We start from the raw sequence: 23568 nt of genomic DNA on the forward strand, positions 1-23568 counted from the left end.
CCTCATAGTATACATGGTTGCTTTGCCACCTGAATTGACAGGGCCTCCATTCATGAAAGGGGAGTCCCTGAGTACAGAGATCCCCTCGGAGATAACGTCTGTGGTGGTCACATGGTGTGCTGTGGGTATCGCAGAGTTGTCTCATTGTTGGGAAGGCTGCCGATTCAATACCTTTTGTGTGGAAGACACAGGAAATATAACTGGACCCTCGTGGGTTTTTTTGGTTTTTTTTTGTTTTGTGTTTTTTTTTTTTTTTGCGGTACGCGGGCCTCTCACTGCTGTGGCTCCAGACGCGCAGGCCCAGCGGCCATGGCCCACGGGCCCAGCCGCTCCGCGGCATGTGGGATCTTCCCAGACCGGGGCACGAACCCGTATCCCCTGCATCGGCAGGCAGACTCTCAACCACTGTGCCACCAGGGAAGCCCCCCTCGTTTTTTACATAGCACTTTATCCTTCTCAGGGCACTGGCACATTTATCCACCTGGTGGGATCCTCACAGTGACTCTGGGAGATAAATAATGTATCATCATTATGTCTCTGATGAAAGAATGTGAGCAGAGGATAATGAATTGCTAAGGGTCACTCAGTAAGTTAGGGGCAGTGCCTGGACTAGAGTCTAAAAAAATTCTTTTTTACCACTTTGCTATGCTTTCCTAAGATTCTGTGGGAATGCAAACTCCTTTTACTGGAAAGGACAGCTAGATGGCCGGAGGTGTGGTGGAATGTGGCTGGAGGAGGTGGAAATGGACAGCTGCTTAGAAGAGAGGCCTAAAGGGTTCAGTTCCACAGGGAAGGGAACATTTGGGAATACTAACACATTGTTTTACAGTCATAAGTGCCAACACGTTGAATGTATGAAACTGTAGTAGCCACAGACACACCTGAGTTTGAATTCTGGCTATGCCACTTGGGAAGCATACATAGCATAACCTCTTTGAGACTCAGTTTCCTTTCCCGTAAAGTCATGATAACAACTACAGAGTTGTTATGAGGAAAAAATTAAATAATGTGTGTAAAGTGCACAGCCCAGAGCCTACCATATAATAATAATTCAATAAAGGTAACAGTTGCTAACTAAATAAAATAAGAAAAAATGTTCAGCCTTGCAGTGAGTCAGAAGGCATAGTAGCCGTGTTGAGCATCAGAGGACAGTTAAGTCACATGAAATTATATCTACTAAGGGTAAATCCGTGTACCATTTGGGAGGAAGTGAACAAAGGGGGTTTTAATAATGCAATACATTTAAGTACGTTAATCCCAAGGTATTATGAGATCTTCCCTGGAGCTCTGCAGAAGCCTGATTTTACCTATAAATTATGAGAAAATAAAGGTGACTGTAGCAACTTCTGGCAGAGAGTTGGAAGGAACGCAGCAATATTCACATGCGCACATGTATGTACACACACTCACATACACACACTCCTCATTACTCCAGCTATAATCATAGTGGCACCTTTGTCTTCCTATAAACCAGGTTCCCCTCAAATTTCTGGTTCCAGTCTTGAGGATTCCTTGGAATGAATCCCCTGGTTTGTGTAAAGAGCGACTGTTCAACTTTCTATATGTAAAAAAGTAAAATACATCTTAAGAAAAGTGACCTCTGGGTGTATGTATTTCTGGGTGTTTTAGTCAATGACCTCCCAGAAAAAGAAGCTATTTTGCTATCAAAGAGTTTAGTTGAGTAGAAATCAATAACGGAGAGTATCATCTCCATTTCAAAATATAGCTCCTCTAGCGTTTTCTGAAATGTGGTACATTTTGACGAAAAGCGCATGTAGAATCTCCACACTCCCCAGCTTTGAAACTGACTTTCTCAATTATTGCCTATATGGCCTTTCTTCTACTTGACAGTTATGGAAAGTTTGACCTGACTGATGAGGCCCTTTTCAACTTTCTCACTCTAATAGCAACAGGAATAAAAAATACCCTAGAAACTTCCGCAACTGCTCTGCTGAATTTGAGGAAAGAGCTCCAAATTAGCTCTCAACTATTTGTAGTGCTGTGGGTATCAGATAAGGTCAATATAAGTAAGGCACCCGAACAAATCAAACTGAAGACTGCTAACTTGGTGGACTTTAAATAACTTAGTGCTTAGTCACTGGAATTAAGCAGCCTATACTTGGAGGCATAGGGAAAGTAAATGCAGATACAATACTTGCATTGATGCACACTGATCCCAATTCACTTAAGCAGAGAGGTGCTTTCTGGCTTAATTAAATAAATACCATCTTTACTTCTTTTATTGAAGATGTTATAGGAGGTGAGAGTTAGGAAAGTATTGAGGTAAAAGTATTTTATAAAGATGTATGTAATTACCATCAATGTTTTACCCACTTGTTTATTACCTTTACTCAAAACTTTGAAATCAAAGATCTCTGACATTTTCTTAATGGCTATATCCACCCCAGTCTACTCCTGAAAATTTATGAACTTATAAAAATCTCTTCCTCTAATCAGTCAGAAAACATACATTTTGCAGCTCATGTGTTGAGCCTTCATTAGATGTTTGGAGGTGAGGGAATTGGTGGAAAAGAGAAACAGAGTCACAGGACACTATCAAAGGACTAGCAGCCTAGTCTGGAAGAGAAGAAACAGCCCAAGAGAAATGAGACATGTAAGTAAGATTTCACAATAGTATAGGATCCATACTAAAATGGTTGATGTAATATGTGGTTGAGAGAAGATTGGGATAAAGATGGATTTTCTCCAGATTCTCCCATATGTCTTCTTGATTCTGTTCTTGCCAGCTTGAAGCCATCCTATCTCATATCTTCCTTCTTGAGAAATCCTTGATGGCTTTCCAGGGTTCACACTGGAAGGCGTGGATCCTTCTCCTCCTTTAAGGCTCATTCCAAATAACTTCTACTGAGACTGCCCTTTGCTGATGACCTGTGTAAAGCCTCTCCCTCATTATTTTCTTAGCATCCAATTTTTGTGTCTTCTTGTGTTATTGAATTTTTTAAATTTAAAATTGTCCTGTTTGTTTTCTTATGTTTTCTGTTTTATTTCAAATATACTGAAAGTTCTAAGAAGGTGGAACCCATGGCTGTCTTATGTATGTTGTTATGAACACCTTATGTGGTACCTGGTAAATTGTTGTTACTCAATACATATTTGTTGAAATTTTTAAATTAATTTTTTCTACTTGATTTTCTTTTTTCCTTTTTTCCCATCTCCATTCATTAACCAATGATAACAGCTTGGCATGCATCTTTCACCATGTTCCCAGGAATATATATAAATATAGGGTCGTTTTTCTCTCTTGCCATAGAAAAATAGAAGCACACTCTATGAATTAAATTTGGTTTTCTACTTTCTAATGTATTATGGACATCTTTTAGGTCAACAGAATTTTCTGTAATTCCTATTTTTAACTCTGTTAAAATTCTAGGCTGTAAGTGTGCCATAATTAAGGGTGTCCAATAAATTTTGCAATTATGGCTGAATAATTTATTCAACCATAACCCTGTTAACGAGCATTTAAGTTGTCCTTTTTTCTTTTCTCCTCGAAATGTGATAACAGGCATCCTGTATTTATATATCTGCATGCTGGTGTATTTAATTCTTTAGACTATATTCTCAAACTGAGATTGCTTGATTAAAATATGTGTGTACTTTTAAACTTTACTATTGTAAATTTCAAACATATAATAAATTAGAAGGCATTGTATAATGAACTCACATCCACCCACCAGCCATCTGCAATTTAATCCTTTTAAATTTTGATAGATGTTACTAGATTACTTTCTGAAAATTTTTGAGGAATTCATATTCTCACCAGCACAACTGTCTGTTTCCCAAGCAGATGTTCTAACCAAATTGTCACTATTTCTTTAATTCTACTTTATTCCTCCAATATTGTTGGCTAAAAAAAAAAAACCCTCCTTATTTTATTTTGACTTCCATTCTAGTGAAATTGAGCATCTTGTCCTACATTTATCACCCATGTAGATCTTCTATCCTCCACTTGCTTGTCTCTATTTTTGTCTATTTTTCTAGTGGGTTTTTGCCTTTTTCTATAGCAATTGATACATGCTTTGTAGATTTTATAGGTGTTAACTCTTGGTTTGTTGTATGTACTACAGATATTTCTCCCCTCCTTTCTCTTCTGCATTTTCACTCTGTTAGTGACACCTTTTTCCACGTAAAATTGTTATTATTTATGGAGTCAAATGTGATTATCTTTTGATATACGGCTTCATTCCATGGTCTATGATCTATGTAAGTTTCAGGTCCACCTTCAAATTTCTTCTCACTTTCCCCCAAAACTCAGTATGCTGCCACCACTCTGGCATTCGTTTAGTTCCTGAAAAGCAAACTCCTTTCTTCCTCAAGGTCATTCCACATGTGGTTCCTACTGATTAGAAGATTCTTCTGCCCACTTTTCACTGGCCTACTCTCCACTGATTTTCCACATCTCAGCATAAATGTTACCATCTCAGAAAGGTCTATCTGACTCCCAGTCTAAATCAGAAAGCTCTGTTCTACTCCTGCACGGTACTTATCATTTTCCTTCATTACACATGTTCCGGTTATTGCTTTAAGCCTAACTGTGTGATTTTTGTTGTATGTCCCTTTCCCTCATTATATTTCAGGGTCCATGAGGGCAGACGTCAAGTGTGTTTGGTTAACTCCTCTACCCCCAGGACCTAGTATAGTCCCTGGAACATAACTATAGCTCACCATTAATTGATTGACAGCAGGAGTGAATATTCTGAGCGAAAACATCACAAAAGATGGAGCATTTAAGCTAAGTCTTGAGAAATAAGTAGTATTCAGCCAGGCTAGAAAAAAAAGGGCATATGAGTCAGGCATGAAGGTAGAACTTTTATTGGTGTATGGGAACTGGGAGATGGCAATAAAATTATGACTGTCACTTTCTTTGAGAGAAATGGAAGACAAACTTGAGTAGGTAGCTGCGGCCAGACCATGAAGAGCTGTGAGGACAGTAGTCACATTGGTACTTTAGTAAACACCATGACAATTTCACGGATTCTAGTAAGACCTTATGGGCACAATGACCATGTAAAAAGTCCGTGAAGCTTGTAGATGACTAAGCTGTGGACACAGAGCCATGATCTTATGGCTTCCCTCAGAGATGAGGGAGAATGTGTTCTTCTGTCTATTTATTTTCAGTGTCATCAATGTCACGCATGATGTGATTGTCCATTGCCTTTTCTGTTCCGTGTGGTGCCATCTGAGGTAGCAGCTGTCCTAGTTGGTACTCCCTGTCCTCCAGGCACACTATGAATTTTTCTGTGTTTTGCACCCCTCCTCATGCAACGCCTAGATATCTGGTGAAGAAAATGATCCTCTCAATCCCACAGCGGTGGCCCCTGCATTTCCCTTCATACACGTGACTTGGTGGCTTTAAAAGTAGCAGAGGAAAATGTTAGTCTTGGCAGCCAGGCAGGTAGTAAAGGCTTATTGATTTCCAAGTTCTATCTGAATCTCCTTTCTGAATCTCCAATTGATTGGGTAGGGGTTGAGATGTATCAGGCATGACCTCCTTCAAGCCATTTGTTTGACCTGCAGTAGCAAACATCAAAATGTGCAGGGCATGGGTGGAGCTGGTGAGCAGGGAAGGATTTGAAACATTTGGCATTCAGTCATTCATCACCTCTCGGAAAACCACAGTGTGAGTTGAAATGAATGCATATCATATAAATCATTGCCTACCTGCTTTCCTGCAACTGTGGTACTTAAACGTGCATTCTTATGAGTGATTACATCATAATTGTTTCTTTTGGCCTATGTTGTATTGAAACACAAAAATGAAAATAATAATAATTTTCTTTTTTGGTGATGGGGAAAATAATTGTGCTAATCTCAATTCACAAATACCACAGGAGCCTACAATTCCAATTTTCTTTTCACAGTATTAGTAAAACTGGGTACTGGAAAAGTCAAATCTTCCCTTATGAATCTGAAACCATTTTCAAGGCTAGCTTAGAATTATAATAACTTCCACATCTATTAAGACACAGTGCAGAACTATGGTCTAATGGGATCATTTTAGGCAATTCTTTTTCTTCATTGGGGTGGAGACAAATTTTAAATTGATTACTTTTAATCTACGATAAAACCAGAAAGACTGGTCAAAGACTTTTAAGTGAGAAGAAAAATTCAGTAAATGCATCTTTCCAATAATTTTTTAAAAGGGTTATTGTAAGGCAGGTGGTCTAATAATTTTAGGATAGCAGAATGATATATGTTGAGCATAATGTTTTATGACCCTTTATCTACCCCTCCTGGTCTGAAATATATAGCTCAAGTTCCATTTTTTTTTATCATTGGTATATTTTATTCTTTATTATTTCTTAATATTGGTAATCCCTTACACTTCTTTTTTTTCTTAAAGCTTAAAGGCTGAATTTTCCTTGTTTTCAGTATATAGTGAAACTCTTGCATCGTCCTTGATGTGACAGGGTCATGGCTGATGATGTACCTAAACACTAACAGTCTATATTGAAGAAATAAAACCAGCAATACAAATGTCCTGGAAACAACATTCTCACCCTGCAAAGCTAAGTTTGGAAACAACATAAATATAATAAGATTACAGTGAAAGAATAGCTCATCCAAGTATACAAAATAGTTTCATAAAAGTGACAATTTGAGCGATAAAAAGAACATCTGATGACATGGTTATTGCCTTGGTAAACTCGTCATCGGAAATACAAGGTCCCACCGCTCACCAAACCCTCATTTTATGTAACAGGAATTAGGATTTTAAGCATCGTTTCACGTGTAAAACATTATGTAAAAACATAAATCAAGAGCAGGTTTGCTTTTTAATAACAATATTTGATTACTATGTTTCTAATCTCAGAATGGAAAGAAAGAATAACTAAAGGATGTCAGATGCTTTCCATTGCACAGTGCTCTTTGGAAAAAGTCATTAATATTCAAAAATTTACCTTTCAAAAATGCAGAGTTATTTTAGAACTTCAGTTGTGAATCATCTTGCTGAGTCAATGAGGGCTTTATTCTCCCATGTGCACAGACTGTGGTTATGACCAGACACAATCAAACAGTGGCAAACTGGTAACTAGAGGCTCCAGTGCAAAGCTGAACGGCCTAATGTGCTCACCTTCCCTGCTTCATAATCAAAGTTTTCTGAAATTGGTAATAAAACATTTGATAAAGCATAGAATTTTATTCTTAAACAAATTTAGAAAGTTAAATTTTAAAATAAAGCAAACCAATATATAAAGCACCAAGGCTGTGTTCTAATGAAATAATCACATTGACACTTGTTTTGTTTTTTTTTTTGCGGTACGCGGGCCTCTCACTGTTGTGGCCTCTCCCGTTTCGGGAGCACAGGCTCCGGACGTGCAGGCTCAGCGGCCATAGCTCACAGGCCCAGCCGCTCCGTGGCATGTGGGATCTTCCAGGACCGGGGCACGAACCCGTGTCCCCTGCATCGGCAGGCAGACTCTCAACCACTGCGCCACCAGGGAAGCCCGCCATGGGGACAGTTTTAAAGTGTGATGTGAAATCAGGAACTTGGCAATAAGTTTTGTCCCTCATTGAACATCCGGCTGAGTAATGTACCAACTCGAAGAGGCAGAGTCCTGACCCCCGCTGGCCTGGCCTTCTTCCTTTACTGAGTGGGGAGGGACACACCAACTGTGCTCTCCGAGGGCCACCTAGAGGAATACCAAGAGCTGGGGGAGGGATGCAGAGAAGAGGTAGGGAGGGGGAAGAAGTAGGAGAAAGAATAGGCAGGAGCATGGAGTGGGTGACCAAGGGCCAAAGGAGCTGGTAAGAAGTAAGACTTGGCACGTGGTCCTCTCCACTGTGTTGTATAGCCAGTTGTGTCTCTTAAACATGTTTGTTCTATGGTATTTCTTAACTGGATCTATATTAGTTCCTATTTGGGGAAATCATGTTCTTTTCACAGATACAGTGCCAAGGCCTATCAAAAATAAAGAAGGAACGTACATCAGGACGATTTCTTTTTCTGTGGTGGTAGTTTTAAAATAACTATTCAGCAAGTTTAAGGATAAGTTAAAATTTTAAATATTTCACTTTTTAACTTTTTTGTGCAGAGCAACAAATGGGTTTATTATTCTTTTTATGTGACAAGGCCCTGGAATGTGTCTTTTACCCTTACTGTGCATTCTTTACAATGAATTATTACCTGATATGAGTAAACTGGTTTAGGGTATCATGTGGAGATATGTTAATAACTGTCCTAGTACCTGAGAGACTATTCCTTTCTAAGTAATCAGAGAAATAATTTGACAGTGACAAACAAGAAAATTCTTAGAGCTAGCTTATAATATTCTTGATAAATCTGGGCCAAAGCAGGCCATATGGAAAATTAGAGACCATCAGATCTTGCCAGATATTTGAGAGAGAGAGGAGAGAGAGAGAGAGAATTAAAATAAATTTTTATCTGTCCTTAAGATAACACTATCTGTACACAAGTCCCAGAAATATTTCCATAGCCATTTGGCTGAGAAGTGCCTTATATGAAAGAGGTTATAACCCTTGTGACAGCCTTTTGTCCTCACCACTATTATCAGCAGCTTTTGAGTCATTTAGGCAAAAATCAAAGGCCTTCATATTGCCATTAAGGTGTGCACGTGCACTTTCCCCACATGTGGTAGACCTACCACTACCATTCTTTCTCTCTGAGGGGTATGTGATGACTGGCATCCTTCAGTAAAATGAAGATAGAATTACATGGGAAATTTTTGATTAAGTAAAATAATCTATTATTACAGTGTTCACATAAACTATGTGTAATTCATGATGATATTATTTATTCTATGAATCATTAAAATAGGGTATGTAGGCCTAAACCGTTAGGATATTTCATCTACTCTACTTTTTTTCTTTTCTTTTTGCTAGCCAGCTAGCCTGAAGTGAAAGTGTGGGTGGAGCTGAATACTTGGCCATTTCCAGTTACACCGATAACATGTAAATGCCTTGGCTTATTCTTTGCCCATCGTCAGTCGGTCCTACTGAAGTTTTCCATTGATCTGGGCTCCTTGTACCTCTGAGCCCCATGTGATGAATAGGCTACATTAGCTTAGCTTTACTTACAAATCACTTAAGCTTTGACTCTTCAGAGACTTACTGCTAACTTATACCTGTTCCGTTCTTTCGGCGCCTCTCTTGTATTCTCTTTTACCTGTTTTTTCAAGTGTCCTCACCACTGCTACAACAAAGAAATGGAGACGGAGTGAAAGTAACATCTAGTTAATTTGTTTTTTAGCACTGCTGAGAAAAAAGCACTTGTAGACTTTTAAAAATTATTTAGAAGGTCTTGATTTAGTTTACTAGGAAGTGTAAAGAGAATGCAAAATACTCAAATCCATGAGATATCAGAATTGCTTATGGAGGTTTCTGATTAAATTCCTTTCTTCATATTGTCATGAATGGTGAAGAGATGACTGTATTTTTTAATAAAAAATATTAACCAAATTATATAAGAAGGCATTTAGCCTTTTTAGCCATTTATGCTATTATCTACATTTAAATTACTATGAAATTCCTCAGAGGTTTTTCAGTGATCATCAAAATAAACCATTAATGACAATCAGTATGGGAACCACATTTATAATTCATGAAAATAATTACATTTCTCTAGCCTTTTATTGCACATCTGGGAGAGATGTCCCATTAACCCTTAAGTGTATAAATACTTCTGATCTTAGCACAGAAGTTAAGAAAATTATCACTTAGCTTTCAGATTGGAAGCATAAACAGAAAAAAAAATTGTTAAATAATCAGTTAGATATGGAAGCAACTGCATATTCCAAATAGACCTAAAATAATATCTGTGGTGGTTATTAATTTTTAATGTGAATTGGGGGAAAAAAGGGATAAAATGTTTCATCATTGGGTTTGTGGAGGGTTCTTTTGGTAGGCTAGTTTTATGATATTTAGAATCTTTGTTTATATATGGGTTACAGAGATGTTTCAGGCCTGCATGCGAAGCAACCTTTTGGCTGGAGTCGCAAAAAAGACAAGTATTTTCCTTAAACATTTGAGGCATTTCTCAAATGGCTCTATGGCAAAATGGAAGCGTTTGAGGCTTTGCTCTGGTCTTTGTAATCTCATTCTGGTTTTACCACCAGTTTGGCTTTGGTGCACTCCTTCTACAGTTGTGAAAACGTATCAGAACTATCTGAGCTGAAAAAAATAAAATTAGAATTCTTTGGTAAGATGGTCCATTTACAATACCAATTCCTAAATGGAAAAAAGAGGCCATATATATTCTTAGTTTAGAAAATGTAAACCCTGCATTGCATTAAAACTCTCAAGTCTGACTATCATGAGCTATACGATTAGGATTTTTTCTCCATTCTCCCCGTTCTTTTCTGACAGACAAAGTGAGGTGATTATGAAAATGTGTTTAAAATGAAAGCATTCCATCGGGTGTGGGGAAATGATTTAGGTAATATTTAAATAAAACCCCTTTTCCAGCTCTTGAGAGACCATGGTAAAAGAATGTTCCACAAAATGAGCAAGTACAAAGTTGTCATTTAGTGAAAGTTGGCAGCTGAGCTAATTGGCAGACTTTGGCAAAGGTGACTGCATTTGAGAGAGAGAGTGCTGCTTTTGGTTTGTCACATAGTGACAGAGTTCCTGCAGTAGGTTCTGTTCTTCTTGAGAGGAAATTAATTTCCTGTAATCAAATGCTGTGGATTATAGTCTTTGTCTCCTTCTGCCTCAGCCACAGAAGCAACTCCAAGGCTTTTTTATTCAACAACGTTACATGAGCTTTTGTAAAACAAGCAGGGATATACATTCAGCATACAGGGGTTTTACCTGCTACATTTTGTAGCTCCAGAACAAATGGCTGCTTTGAGACTGAGAGCTATTCCTTTGTAAGTGACTATATTTGTAAGGCTTTATTTGGGGAATGAAAGTGACGGCAAGAAAGCCACATTTAGGCAGATGAAATCTTGGTGATGTTTGAAAATCGAATTACAAAGCAGCATAGTGCTATATGGTAGGAAAATGATTCCCAGTAACTAATAGGAACTTTTGTAGAAATATTAAAAAAAAGGGACTTCCCTGGTGGTCCAATGGTTAAGACTGTGCACTCCCAATGCAGGGGGCACGTGTTCAACCCCTGCTCAGGGAACTAAGATCCCACATGCCGTATAGCACGACCAAAAAGGAAAAAGGCCTCTTGCTTAGCCACCCGGAGCACCGTTGAAGAGTTTAAGGGTTAGTGGGTATAAAAAAGAAATCCCCCCTCCCTATCAGAGGGGGGGGGAATATATATATATATATATATATATATATATATATATATATATATATATAAAATTACTAGTGATAGTGAAATAAAAGTACCATTTTAGCTTTTTTGAACTGTTCAGTTTCTGGTGTGTGTATATATATACACACACACACCTTCCACATATACACACTATTTATGCAATCTTGAGATTATTTAAGTTCATTATGCATAATTTACATAGAATAACATTTTGAAAGTTATAGCATTTTTAATTCATTACATCTGAAAAGTTATCTTTTTTCTGTAAGACAAGGGAGAGGATGGAGATTCAGAGAAAGAGAGAAAACACAATCAATCCTTAGAGAAAAATGACCTGTGATCAGAGATGGGATAGAATCTTTTCTCTCTACAGCTCCTTTTCTTTTAAATTCTTTTAAATAATAATAAATGTATTACGTAGAGGAAGAGAGCCGCTCCCCCCTCCTGCTATCTATAAACTAAATCCCAGGACTTTTCTCCCCATCTGTGGTCAGTTTCAGTGCCCGGCTAGGCCTTGGAGAAAATAGTAATGCCCCCTGTGATCCATTTCTTATACCCAAGGAAGAACTTTATACTTTGGAAAGATTGAATGAGGGTTTGTCAGTTAAATAAAAGTGGGGCAGCCAGTCCTTTATTTATGATCATCTACTAGGCACTGAATTTTGACTCAAAAGCAGTCTAGATGGTCTTTAAAGTATTTTAAAATATTTTCTTACTTTCTCCTCTCAAATTTAGTTTCGGTGATCACTCAACCACTGCCAGTGAATGAATAACATACACACATACTGATATGAACAAATAAACCTTCAACCGAAAAGAAAATTAGTTGTTTCCGTTTGTAAAATTGTGACTAAAATAACATTTAAAAGTAGGCAATTAGACTATTAAAAGTGCCTGGATTATCTTTTTGTTCAACACTGTATTCACTGCAGTAGGAGGCACTACAATTTCTGAAGTAATCCTAAATTTAGCTATCTTGTTTCAGTCTAGAGTGAACCGTAAGCGTTTTGTATCAGTATCAATTTGATTCTTAAAATGATAATCTCTAATATTATAGGGTAGAGTCATTATGATGTTATGATTTTATTCTCCATGTTGGGTTTACTGTTTTTCACCTAACACATCAACATGGCCCTTTAGAACTACATGGAGCTTATTTGGAGCTACACTTACAAGAACCTGTTAACAAAATCGATCTGTGAAAAAGAAAAGATGGCAACAGATCTCTGTCGCAGTGCCTTGATTCACAGTCCCTCGTTTTAGTGACCAAGAGGAATAGGAATTGCTACATTTAGCAACAGTATCCTTTTTCTAGAGCAGTCGATGCTATTCCATTAGGCCTGGAAATAGACGGTAAATGTAGCTCTCTGGCATTCAGGAAACTCCATAATCACTTGGTGTTTTTTTTCCCACCCTCTTTCCTATAGCCAACCCAACCCGGGCAGGCGGGAGAGAGCCATACCCAGGCTCAGCAGAAGTGATTCGGGAGTCCAGCAGCACCACGGGCATGGTTGTGGGGATCGTAGCCGCTGCCGCCCTGTGTATCCTCATCCTCCTCTACGCCATGTACAAATACAGAAACCGGGATGAAGGCTCATACCACGTGGATGAGAGTCGAAACTACATCAGTAACTCAGCACAGTCCAATGGGGCTGTAGTAAAGGAGAAACAACCCAGCAGTGCGAAAAGCGCCAACAAAAACAAGAAAAACAAGGATAAAGAGTATTACGTCTGATCCCAAGATCTGAAAAGGACCCTTGTATAGAAATAGTCTTCATTTTATCTGAGACATAATATAAACTTATTTACTTTCCTTTTTATGAAGCACATAAAAAAGAAGACAGGGAATGCAATCAGGAAGGAAAGACTGTTTTTAAAAAATAAAAACAAGTATCTCATGCTCTTGTTTCTCCAAAAAAGAAAAAAAAAAAAAGCAGAGGTCAATAAATTCCCTAACATCCACAGTGTTTTAATTTACTCTGCCTGTCTTTATGTTGCTGGAACATTTCTAAAAGACAGTGGTGATCGCACGCATTCATAAAGCAAAGGAGTATTACAACATCGGGAGGCACAACACAAAAACAACACAAAACACAACACAGAAAAAGAAGCTACCTGTGATCCCGGATTTAGCCAAAGTGCTAGCGCTTTCCCGAGAAGTCAATTAGTCTGATTGCCAGAGAAGACTGTCATTTTGAGTGACTCGACCTGCAAACCTTTTCAGAGTTCGTCACCTGGCACAACCGGAGCAGTGGCTGGAACTTGCACTTGAAACAAAGTGCTGGCTTTTTTGAAGACTTGTGTAGGAACACATTCAAAAAGCCCCCTTCTGGTTGTGAGGGCAAAAAAACAAAGTATGGAGGCCTTATTTTCAACAATGTGAAAGATAAGGCACATTTTCACACTAAAATTTCAAAACAGAAAGAAAAAAACGAGGGTATAGATGCAATCATTGGGAAATTTTCATGCACGCTTAATATGTTATTACATGTGTTTATATAAAATCCATCTCTGTGTGCTTTCTGGACTGTGATAAGTGACGTTTTATAGCCTGTTGTATAGAAAATGCAAAATATATCTCTGCTCTTCAGCCATTTTTGGTAAATTCAATGTTATAAGTGTTGCTAACTATAGGGAGTTTTATGACATCAGATCAACAATTATTTCAGGGTTTTCTTTTTTTGCCACCATTATAAATTGCCACAATTACTTACTTTTTTTAAAAAAAATTACAATGTAGTGTTTATTCTAAGGAAGATATGTATGAATGTATATAAAAAGACTCAGCTACTTTTTTTTCCTTACATGTACAGCCTTCATTCTGTTGCAGTTAAGTTTTAGTATTTGTATGAAAGGTGTGATTTAGAAGGTAAACTATATACATATAATCTTCTTTGCTCCCCCAAATACATTTCCCACATTCCTCATTCACGATCACAAATCTGCACACGCACGCATACCCACACACACGCACACACACGCACACACAAATCCAGAGGAATCCATCAGATGGGATGGAAGACCCAGACGTACATGTAATAGCAAATATTTACTGACAAGTTGAAAAGCAGAAAGGAAGATCATTGTGCCAACATATTGATGACAAATGGGGTGATTTGCTTCATTGAGATCATGCTCCCAGGAAACCTCCAGATTTTAGTCCCTAATGAAATGGAACCTTTCCTTATCAAATAGACTATCGATGGTATATTGCTGCATGAATATGAACCATTAGGTGGGCAGGTATGGAAGCAAAATTGGTTGATCTACACCTTAACCCTGGCTGCTGCAAATGAAAACCTTTTGTCCAATAAAATTATATATATATATATATATATATATATATATATATAGTCTCTGAACCTGATGTGCATGATAAACATTTTTGGAAAGTAAACACTTTCTCAACTAAGAAAGTATTTTCAGTAATTTTTGATTCTGTACTACTACCCATTTAAGAAAATCATTATTTGTTGATTATATACTATAATTTAACTTTTCTGGTTTTACATGTATATCATTAAATGTAGTTTTAGTTTGACACACATTAAGTAGTAGAAATGTATAGATTATTCACTTGTTTTTGCATATTGTTTCAATGATGTTCATAGCAATAAATTACTAGTATGAGAAGGAAATGCAATATTAGATTGGAAGGTGATGCCTCAGTAAAAATTGGTCACATTACTTTAACATCTCCTAAAAGAATGATATTAGATTTCATGGAAGAGAAGAATACTTTTACAATTAGCTTTAATCAGAAACGGCAAAAAATGCAAAACATCTTCTGTGATACTTCAGTTGATGAAAAAAGCCAAGACGTGGCCTGGATTTCAGACATACAGCACCTTAGATATATGTATAATTCATAGCAAATCACCACCATCTATGGTTGCCAAGTAATTGCTATATATGAAAAGTCTTAAAGGGTTTTCATGACCCAGAAAGTAGAGGTATAAAACTAAGATTTATTATCCATTACTTGTGTTTCAGATTTTCTTCTTTTTTAATTTGCCAGGTTAAAGGATTCATAAGTAGTTGTTGTTTTCCTCTCATCCAGTCTTACTCAGGGAAAGCCAGTGAAATAGAAGGTAAATATAAAACCACTCATTTACATCTTGAGGTTTAAAAAAAAATGGTTGCTTTTCCATTTGATCTACTGAACTTGAACTAGTTTCCATCTGGGAAGATTCTAAATTGTGATAGAAAATAACTTAAATAATGGTATTTTTAAGCAGTATATCTCTGAAGCATGTTGTTTGGAATTGATTTCAGTGTTTCTTTCCAGCATAAATTTTAAACTTTCGTGCAATATTGTCGGTAAAAATATTTCTAATGTTATTGGCCTACACAAAATCTAGCATTTTTTTTTTCTTTTTTTCTTCTTTCTTTCTTTGTAAATGGGGAAAGAAAAGAGAGGAACATGAGCTAGGGAGAGAAAAGATATGAATAAAATCCCAAGTATCTTCATACCAAATGTATCAGGGTTCCATGCACAGTTGGCAGTTAATAGAGGATTTAACACTACCTGGCATAAATTTGATTACATCTCTAGACTGTAACTTTTCTGATTGAATATGCTTCTTTTTTATCCATGTAATGTGTTGCCTTTAAAAAAAAATACTACAGTAATGTGTGAGGTGGTCAATCCCTAAGATATCAAAGAAAGGCCACATGACCCTACCCTTCTAGTGCTTTGTGTGATTGGGTACCTAAGGGTTTTGTTTTGTTTTGTTTTTCTGTTGCAAGGCCAACTTATCCATTATTGGAAATGCTAAGCAAGTGGAATTTACTGTTTTGTTAATAAAATATTTCTTAATACAACTGTGGATTTATTGATTTTTTAAAAGTAATTGCAACACCCTTTGGGGACAAAGTGGCACCATAAGGAAGACTGCATTTGAAAGGAAAACCCATCCTTAGACAAGCAGAGGAAGAATACCAACTCTGTTTTCTGGATTTTAGTATTCATTAAGCACCTCTACATTGATACACTTAAAGATACAGCCACTAAATGTACTTTTGTTTACATCTGTTCATCTTACTATGTGTGAAACCACGAACTCATACATGAACATGCTGATTTCATAAATATGGTTTTCTCTATAAAAAGCAATGTAATTCAGGTTAAGTAAATTTGTGATTAAATTTACCTAGTTGTGATTTCTCATTTCTAGGCTCCTATAGCTTCTACTCATTGTTTCTAATTCTCTTTGTGCAAAACAGAATGTACCCCATATTCCACATGACAACCATTCCAATATTGTTATCCCCCTTCCATATTTGCCTGGGTTTTCTCTTCTTCAATCTTAACTTTCTGGTTTCCCTTGGTCATTACTTAAGTTATATGGATGCTAAAGTTCTCATAATCTTAATACCCTTCTTTTGAACCTCTGTTCTTCTCAAAATGTGATACAAAAATGACCATAGTGTTTTTAAGACCAAATTATAATGGGTTTATCTCCTTCCTTGATTTGAAGTTTATTCTCTATAATACTAACACTTAAGGTTTCATTTTTTAAAGAAAAATCTTGTAATACTTATTTCAATTATAATGAATTTGCGATCAACTACCATCATCAGATTTCTTTCCATGACAAGTTTCCTTTAACTTGTACTTATGAAATTGGTTATTTGATTTAAATGCAGGACTCTATATCTATCCATGAGAAATTCATTGTATTGTATTGATTGTATTCTGTTCAATTGTAGTAAGTACTAGCCAGCTGAGATAAATTGTTACCTTGCATCTCTCATATGGTCTTCTGACACGAAATCATTGACAAATTTTAGACACATTTAGGGAAAATATGTTCACTAGGAAAGATACTAGGCATGCCTCAAGAGACCGCCTTCTAAACAATGCTTCTTAACTGGGTGGGGCGTGGGTGTGGGGAAGATGAGGTACCGTCTGGACAGTGTTGATTGACATGATGGTGGGAAATGCTACAGGTGTGTACAAGGTTGAGCTTAGGGGTGCTGCTAAACAACTTATAGTGGGCAGGAAAGCCTCCCCCAAACAAACAATTATCTTGTCCAAAATGTTAACATTGCCAAAGTTGAAAGGCATAATACATATCAACTAGTTAGGATAATACCTATCAACTTGCCAATCATCTTTAAGTGGAGATTCACTCAGTGTATCTTGTCTATTGGAAGATCATGAGAAACTTAAGTCTTCTTGCAACCAGGATACAGAATAATTTCCTCCTAATGTGTTGGTCAATCTATTGAGAAAGGGAATTAGTTTAATGCCTAATGCTGTTTATTAATGATTACACCTTCTTTTAAAAATTAGCCACAAACATCTATTTTTTACAATTGTTCCGATTTTAATTTCAAGCTCATCACTGTAGAATTTAAAACATCCTTTGAGTATTACTTTTAAAATTAGGGCAAAACTTGACTCCTCCATTCTTCTAGCGTCACTTCTTGTTTTCTAAAATTGTCAAAATAACTAGTATAATTTCTGTGATCACATTAAAATTCTCTGGACTGTATTTGGCCTTGATGTGGACAAACTTTTGAAGATGGGATCTATAAATCATTCACTCCATCTACCTCAGGCATCAATTCTCACTGGTACCCTATTCCTTGGACTCTGATTTTACTATACTGAAGTACAGTATTGTTACTCATTATTAAGTCCTACACAGCTGATTTTTATCCAGTACTGGGCGAAATCACCTTTTCGTTGAGCGCCAAACGTAGAAGTTGCCTGTGTTTAAGGACCATGTTGTAATGAAAACCCATATCTTTATTTTTCTCTGAACATGTAATAAGTATGTAAGAATTAAGACTAAGTGCAAATCAGATTTCTAATGTCCATCTCATGTTCATTCCAGGCTTATGCTTATTGAGCAAACAGAACTAAATCATTCACATTATTTACATTTTTATTTCTTGTTATGTTTAAACAAATAGCACCTATAGCTGAAATTCTGTTTATAGGAAATGTCCTCATCCTACATATATTACTAACATGGTACAAATGACTAGCAATGGCCTTTGTAGTAGTCGGCAAGGACTGCATTACAAACCCGAGAATAAACACACACACACACAAATTTGATATTTTGTCATTATGAAAATGTGGAATGATTCACCTATCCTGACTTTTAAAACACTTTTATAACAAGAGAAATGGTAGTCTATGCAAAAATATTAGTGAAAAAATTCAGTAAGGAACAGAGAGTAAAATACATTCTTGCCCTGGACCCCCTCAAGGGTGCATGTGATTCCAGTGAATGTGAAGAGGGCAATACCAATAACTAATATGACTTTTTGGTCTCTTGGTGATTATTAGCTGTTGGAGAAACTCTTGCTCAAACTAACCAATGAATAAATAGCCCAGGACCATTTTAGTTGGTTCTAATTTGGCACAAATTGTAAAAACGATTCCCCCAAATATGGTTGGAATCACACAGTTCAGACTGGCAACGGCATTACAATAATAAGGTTCTAGAGGATGTGGATGGGATTGCCTGCTGCATTGAAAATAAACAGAAATAATAGTATCAATAAAGCCAAATGTTGGTTTTGGAAAGGATTCATCAAGTAGAACTTATGGAATGGTCAAGGTAAAAGAAAAATTTTTTAAATATTAGGAATTTTTATTAAATGAGGCAGAATTATAAATACTACAGAGATAAAAAGACGTTATGAGGATATTAGTAGCTTTGTCCATTTCACCTAAGTTTTAAAATCTAATAAGCAGACTTGTGATAATTTAAACTGAGGACAATTGTAGCCATCTAAGTAAAGGTAATAAACAGACAATTGGATGAATATGTTTGAACTCAAGATTATCTGAGCTAGAAATTGAAATCTAAGAGCTATTGCTACACCTGGGGTGTCTAAAGCCATATAAGTGGGTGCCATTACCCAAGATACAAAGAAAAGCAAAGGGACTTAATAGGAATAAGATCTACAGACCTCAAGTATTTATAGGTTATGGGTGAGAAGCTTGCCATGCAGGTATGAGGAATGCCAGGAGAACACAGTGACATTAAAACAAAAGAGAATGGAAGATGAGGAATATTTTATTTTGTTAGGTGTTAAAAGTAAAACAATCTCTGGTGATTGAAACGTGCCCGGAATTACTGATTTTGTTTTAGCAAACCTGTAAGAGAAAAAACTAATTTACAGGTTCAAGAGAGAAAGGAATAGTTCAGATAATGAGGCCTGGATCTAGCTGCTCAACACCGGGATTCTCAACCCTGATAGCTCTTTAAAATCACCTGGTGGGGGAAGGAATCAAGATGGTGGACGAGGAAGACGCTGCGTTCACCTCCTCCCAGGAGCACGCCAAAATTACAACTACTTGCAGAGCTACTGTCTCTGAGAACAACCTCAGGACCAGCAGAAAAGATTTTCCACCACTAAAGATATAAAGAAATCACCAGGAGACAGGTAAGAGGGGGCAGAGACTCAGTCTCCTCAGATGCACATCCCCAGGTCGGGGCCCACAAGCGGGAGGGAGTCGGGGAGGGACATCACAACCGCAGAGGCCCTCCCGGAGGGGCCAGCGGACGGACGAGCCTCATGCCGGGATCCCCAGTCAGCTCCTGCACCGGAAGACAAGGCCCTAGAAAGTCAAGCTTTGAAAACCAGCGAGGCTTATGTTTAGGGGAGCCCGAAAGCTATAGAAAATAGAGACTTCACTTTATTTCTTTCTTATTTATCTATTTTGGCTGCGTTGGGTCTTCGTTGCTGCACACGGGCTTTCTCTAGCTGCGGCGAGCGGGGGCTACTCTTCGTTGTGGTGCGCGGGCTTCTCATTGCGGTGGCTTCTCTCGTGGAGCACGGGCTCTGGGCGCACGGGCTTAGTTGCTCCGCGGCATGTGGGTTCTTCCCAGACCAGGGCTTTGAACCCTTGTCCCCTACATTGGCAGGCGGATTCTTAAGCACTGCGCCACAAGGGAAGCCCTTATTTTATTTATTTATTTATTTTTGGCTGTGTTGGTTCTTTGTTGCTGCGCCCGGGCTTTCTCTAGTTGCCGCGAGTAGGGGCTACTCGTCGTTGTGGTGCGCGGGCTTCTCTTGTTGCAGAGCACGGGCTCTAGGTGCGTGGGCTTCAGTAGGTGCGGCCAAGACGTCACTTTCAAAGGGCATTCATAACATTTCACATTCTCCAAGTCCCAGCACAGTGGCAGTAGTTTGAAAGATATCTGGGAGGATGTGGAGAAAAGGAAACCGTTGTGCACTGTTGGTGGGAATGTGAATTGATGCAGCCACTATGGAGAATAGTTTGGAGTTTCCTTAAAAAAATTAAAAACAGATGGGAATTCACTGGTTAGGACTGCGAGCTTCCACTGCAGGGGACACGGTGTGGCCAAAAAAAAAAAAAAGACATTGCCCCATAAAGCTTATGGCAGTAAAAAAAGAGGGGAGCTAAAAAAAATTTTTAAATAGAGTTGCTGGATGATCCAGCAATTTCATCTCTGGTATTTACCTGAAGAAAACAAAAACACTAATTCAAGTAACCTAAGTGACACACCCACACATACACACACGAATATTACTCAGCCATAAAAAAAATCTTGCTATTTGTGACAACATACATAGATCTAGAGGGTTCTATGCTAAGTTAAATACCACATTGTCTCAATTATATGTAGCATCTAAAAAACAAAATAAACATACTCATAGATACCAAAAACAAACCTGAAATGGCCAGAAGGGAGTGCGATGGGGGGAATGGGAGAAATAAGTGAAGGGGATTAAGAGAGACAAACCTCTAGTGATATGATAAATAAGTCACAGGGATTAATTAACATATGGCAAAAAGAATATGGTTAATAATCTGATAACTTTGGGGACAGATGGTTACTAGACTTACTGTGGTGATCATTTTCATAATGTATGCAAATGTCAAATCATTATGTTATACACCTGAAACTAACATAGCATTGTACTTCAGCTATCCTTCAATAAAAATAAAGTTCACCTGGTCAACTTTAAAGACCAATAATGACCAAATGTCAAATCATTATGTTATACACCTGAAACTAACATAGCATTGTAGTTCAGCTATAGTTCAATAAAAATAAAGTTCACCTGCTCAACTTTAAAGACCAATAATAACCAGACCTTACCCTGGGGGCTTAAATAGAGCCCAGAGATTTTCTAATCAGTTAATTTACTGATTAATTATTATATACATTTATTAATTTATAAAACTTGCTAGGTGGTTCTAATGGACACCAACAGTTAAGATGGATCACAGAAGATACCTCTTGGAATAATCTGTCCATGGAATAATCTGTCCATGTGTCCTTAAGCTATAAACAGAGTTCTCTTTGGCTTATCCTGATAAAAATCAGAGAACTCCAGTTGCATATTATGTATACGACCAACCATAGCTTAAAATAATATTAGTAAAAGTATAATGCATACACCTGATAATGTCAGTCATAAGCAATAATTTGTTGACAGTATAGAATCCTTTTCCTGCTCCATCGCCAGAGTTGTGGTTAATGTGTCTGGATGTCTTTGCTTCTAATTTGGACAGTCTTTTTAAAAAATTTATTCCATATACATATTTCTCATCACCCCCACTACAACGTGAGTTTCTTGAGGGCAACAATTAAGTTTTACACCTCTCTTTTAAGCACCACAGAACGTAGTTAAATGTGGAAACTCAGAAGATATTTAACAAATATGCGACTAACTGGTGTTTTCATGAATCCTTTACAACTTCTTTTTGATGGGACTTCACAAAAGGAAAGAAGTAGCCTTCATGATCAAGTTCAAAAATAATACCACTGGGCTTCCCTGGTGGCGCAGTGGTTGACAGTCTGTCTGCCGATGCAGGGGACACGGGTTCGTGCCCCGGTCAGGGAGGGTCCCGCGTGCCGCGGAGCGGCTGGGCCCCTGAGCCATGGCCGCTGGGCCTGCGCATCCGGAGCCTGTGCCCCGCGGCGGGAGAGGCCGCGGCGGTGAGAGGCCCGCGTACTGCAAAAATAATAATAAAAAAATAATAATAATTGCCACTAATTGCCAAAAAATTCTCATCTTCTATTCTCTTAGAGACTTTATGTAGATTTATTTTGCCCCCTCACCTCCTCCCTATTCCTAAAATATAATAATACCACAATAGTAACAGAAGCAGTAGCGAAAGTGTATCCTCTTAATTCAGCTTTGGCTTAAAACAGAACAGATGGTGAAACTTTTATAAAGCAGGCCATACTTGAGAAGCAATAAATGGAACTGTGTGGCTGCAGTTGCTTCATACTTGTAAGAGCTAATGCACACTGGGTAGTTAAATTCACAGAGTGGAAACGTTGGAATGGGCATTTGTAGTCCCTAAACAGTATGTGTGTGTGTGTTGGGGAAAAAATTGAGGACGCCTTAAGAAATGGTTGAAGAACACAGCAGTGCATTTAGAAGAAATAAAAAGACATCAAACCACCTTCGCCCTGGGAAAAAAAAACACTTTTTTTTCCCCCCTGAGGCAGAAGGAATGACTATGGTAAAAAGAAAAACATAACCAGAGACAGATCTTCGTAAATTGCCTAGTCTTACAAACTCACCACAAAGAGCACTTTTTCTGGCATTTTGTCTTGAGAAATGAGGCTTGAGAGAGCGATAGCTGTGGCCAACTTTCCAATCCCTATTTTTTTTTTTTGCTTTTTCTTTATTCTGTTTTATGTTTCTCTCACTCCAGCCATAATTAGTGAAATGTAAAAAACCTTGTCTCATAACCTGGAAACCTCCAGAAATCTGCTGATTATGCAGTTTCCCACTTGAGCTAAGCCAAGACCCTGTCTGAGTTTCATCTGGAAATTTTCTGCCCTTTGCCACCCAAATCATTTATTTATTTGATTTGATCCCTTTGATTTATTAAAAATGTTGCCACAGGTCTTAGGGATTCTTGGCAGGGATACAAAACGTGGATGCCATAATTAAATCTGGCACAAGGATGGGGCAAAGAATCAGATAAAAGGGAATAATCCTTTCTTAGAAAAGGCCTGCAAAGAGAGAAAATTGTGTATCTTGTGATGTCTTCAATAATAGAAAGCCGTGTCCACATAATTTCACAAACATTGCTGGAACCTGCTTTGGCTCAAGCCCTGCTAAAGCAGAAATTGTTTCATTGGAATCTAATAAACCAAAACCACAAAGAGTAACATGACTTAAGTTGTCTGCATCCAGGTGAGAGTGTCAGAATGTCACCTGTGATGGTGAGTGCAGGGCTAAAGTAAAGGGTAACCTCAGACAGTGTGTTCACCGATCTCTCTCTCTTGCCGTTAGAGTGCCCAGTGAACATGTTTAAGGGTGGGGAGAGCATACAGTGGGTTATACTCTGGCTCATCTAT

At 37.8% G+C, this 23568-nt stretch overlaps 1 protein-coding gene across 4 annotated transcripts in view; it reads left to right on the forward strand.

Moving 5' to 3' along the window:
• The window catches only part of LOC149747754 (neurexin-1-beta), a 546613-nt gene extending 524292 nt beyond the window's left edge, over positions 1-22321 (forward strand). For 2 of the 4 annotated variants that reach the window (XM_022573880.3, XM_022573879.3), the window contains exon 7: positions 12676-22321. In XM_022573880.3, coding sequence (XP_022429588.1) covers positions 12676-12983 — 308 coding nt within the window. In that variant the 3' untranslated portion in view covers positions 12984-22321. The remainder of the gene's footprint in view (positions 1-12675) is intronic. The other 2 variants (XM_089923193.1, XM_089923192.1) reach the window with 1 other exon arrangement.
• The last annotated feature ends 1247 nt before the right edge of the window (positions 22322-23568 follow it).

Source organism: Delphinapterus leucas, chromosome 13, assembly GCF_059928025.1.
Source record: "Delphinapterus leucas isolate spDelLeu-1000000601 "Yukka" chromosome 13, BTC_Dleu_Yukka2, whole genome shotgun sequence".
Classification (NCBI taxonomy): domain Eukaryota; kingdom Metazoa; phylum Chordata; class Mammalia; order Artiodactyla; family Monodontidae; genus Delphinapterus; species Delphinapterus leucas.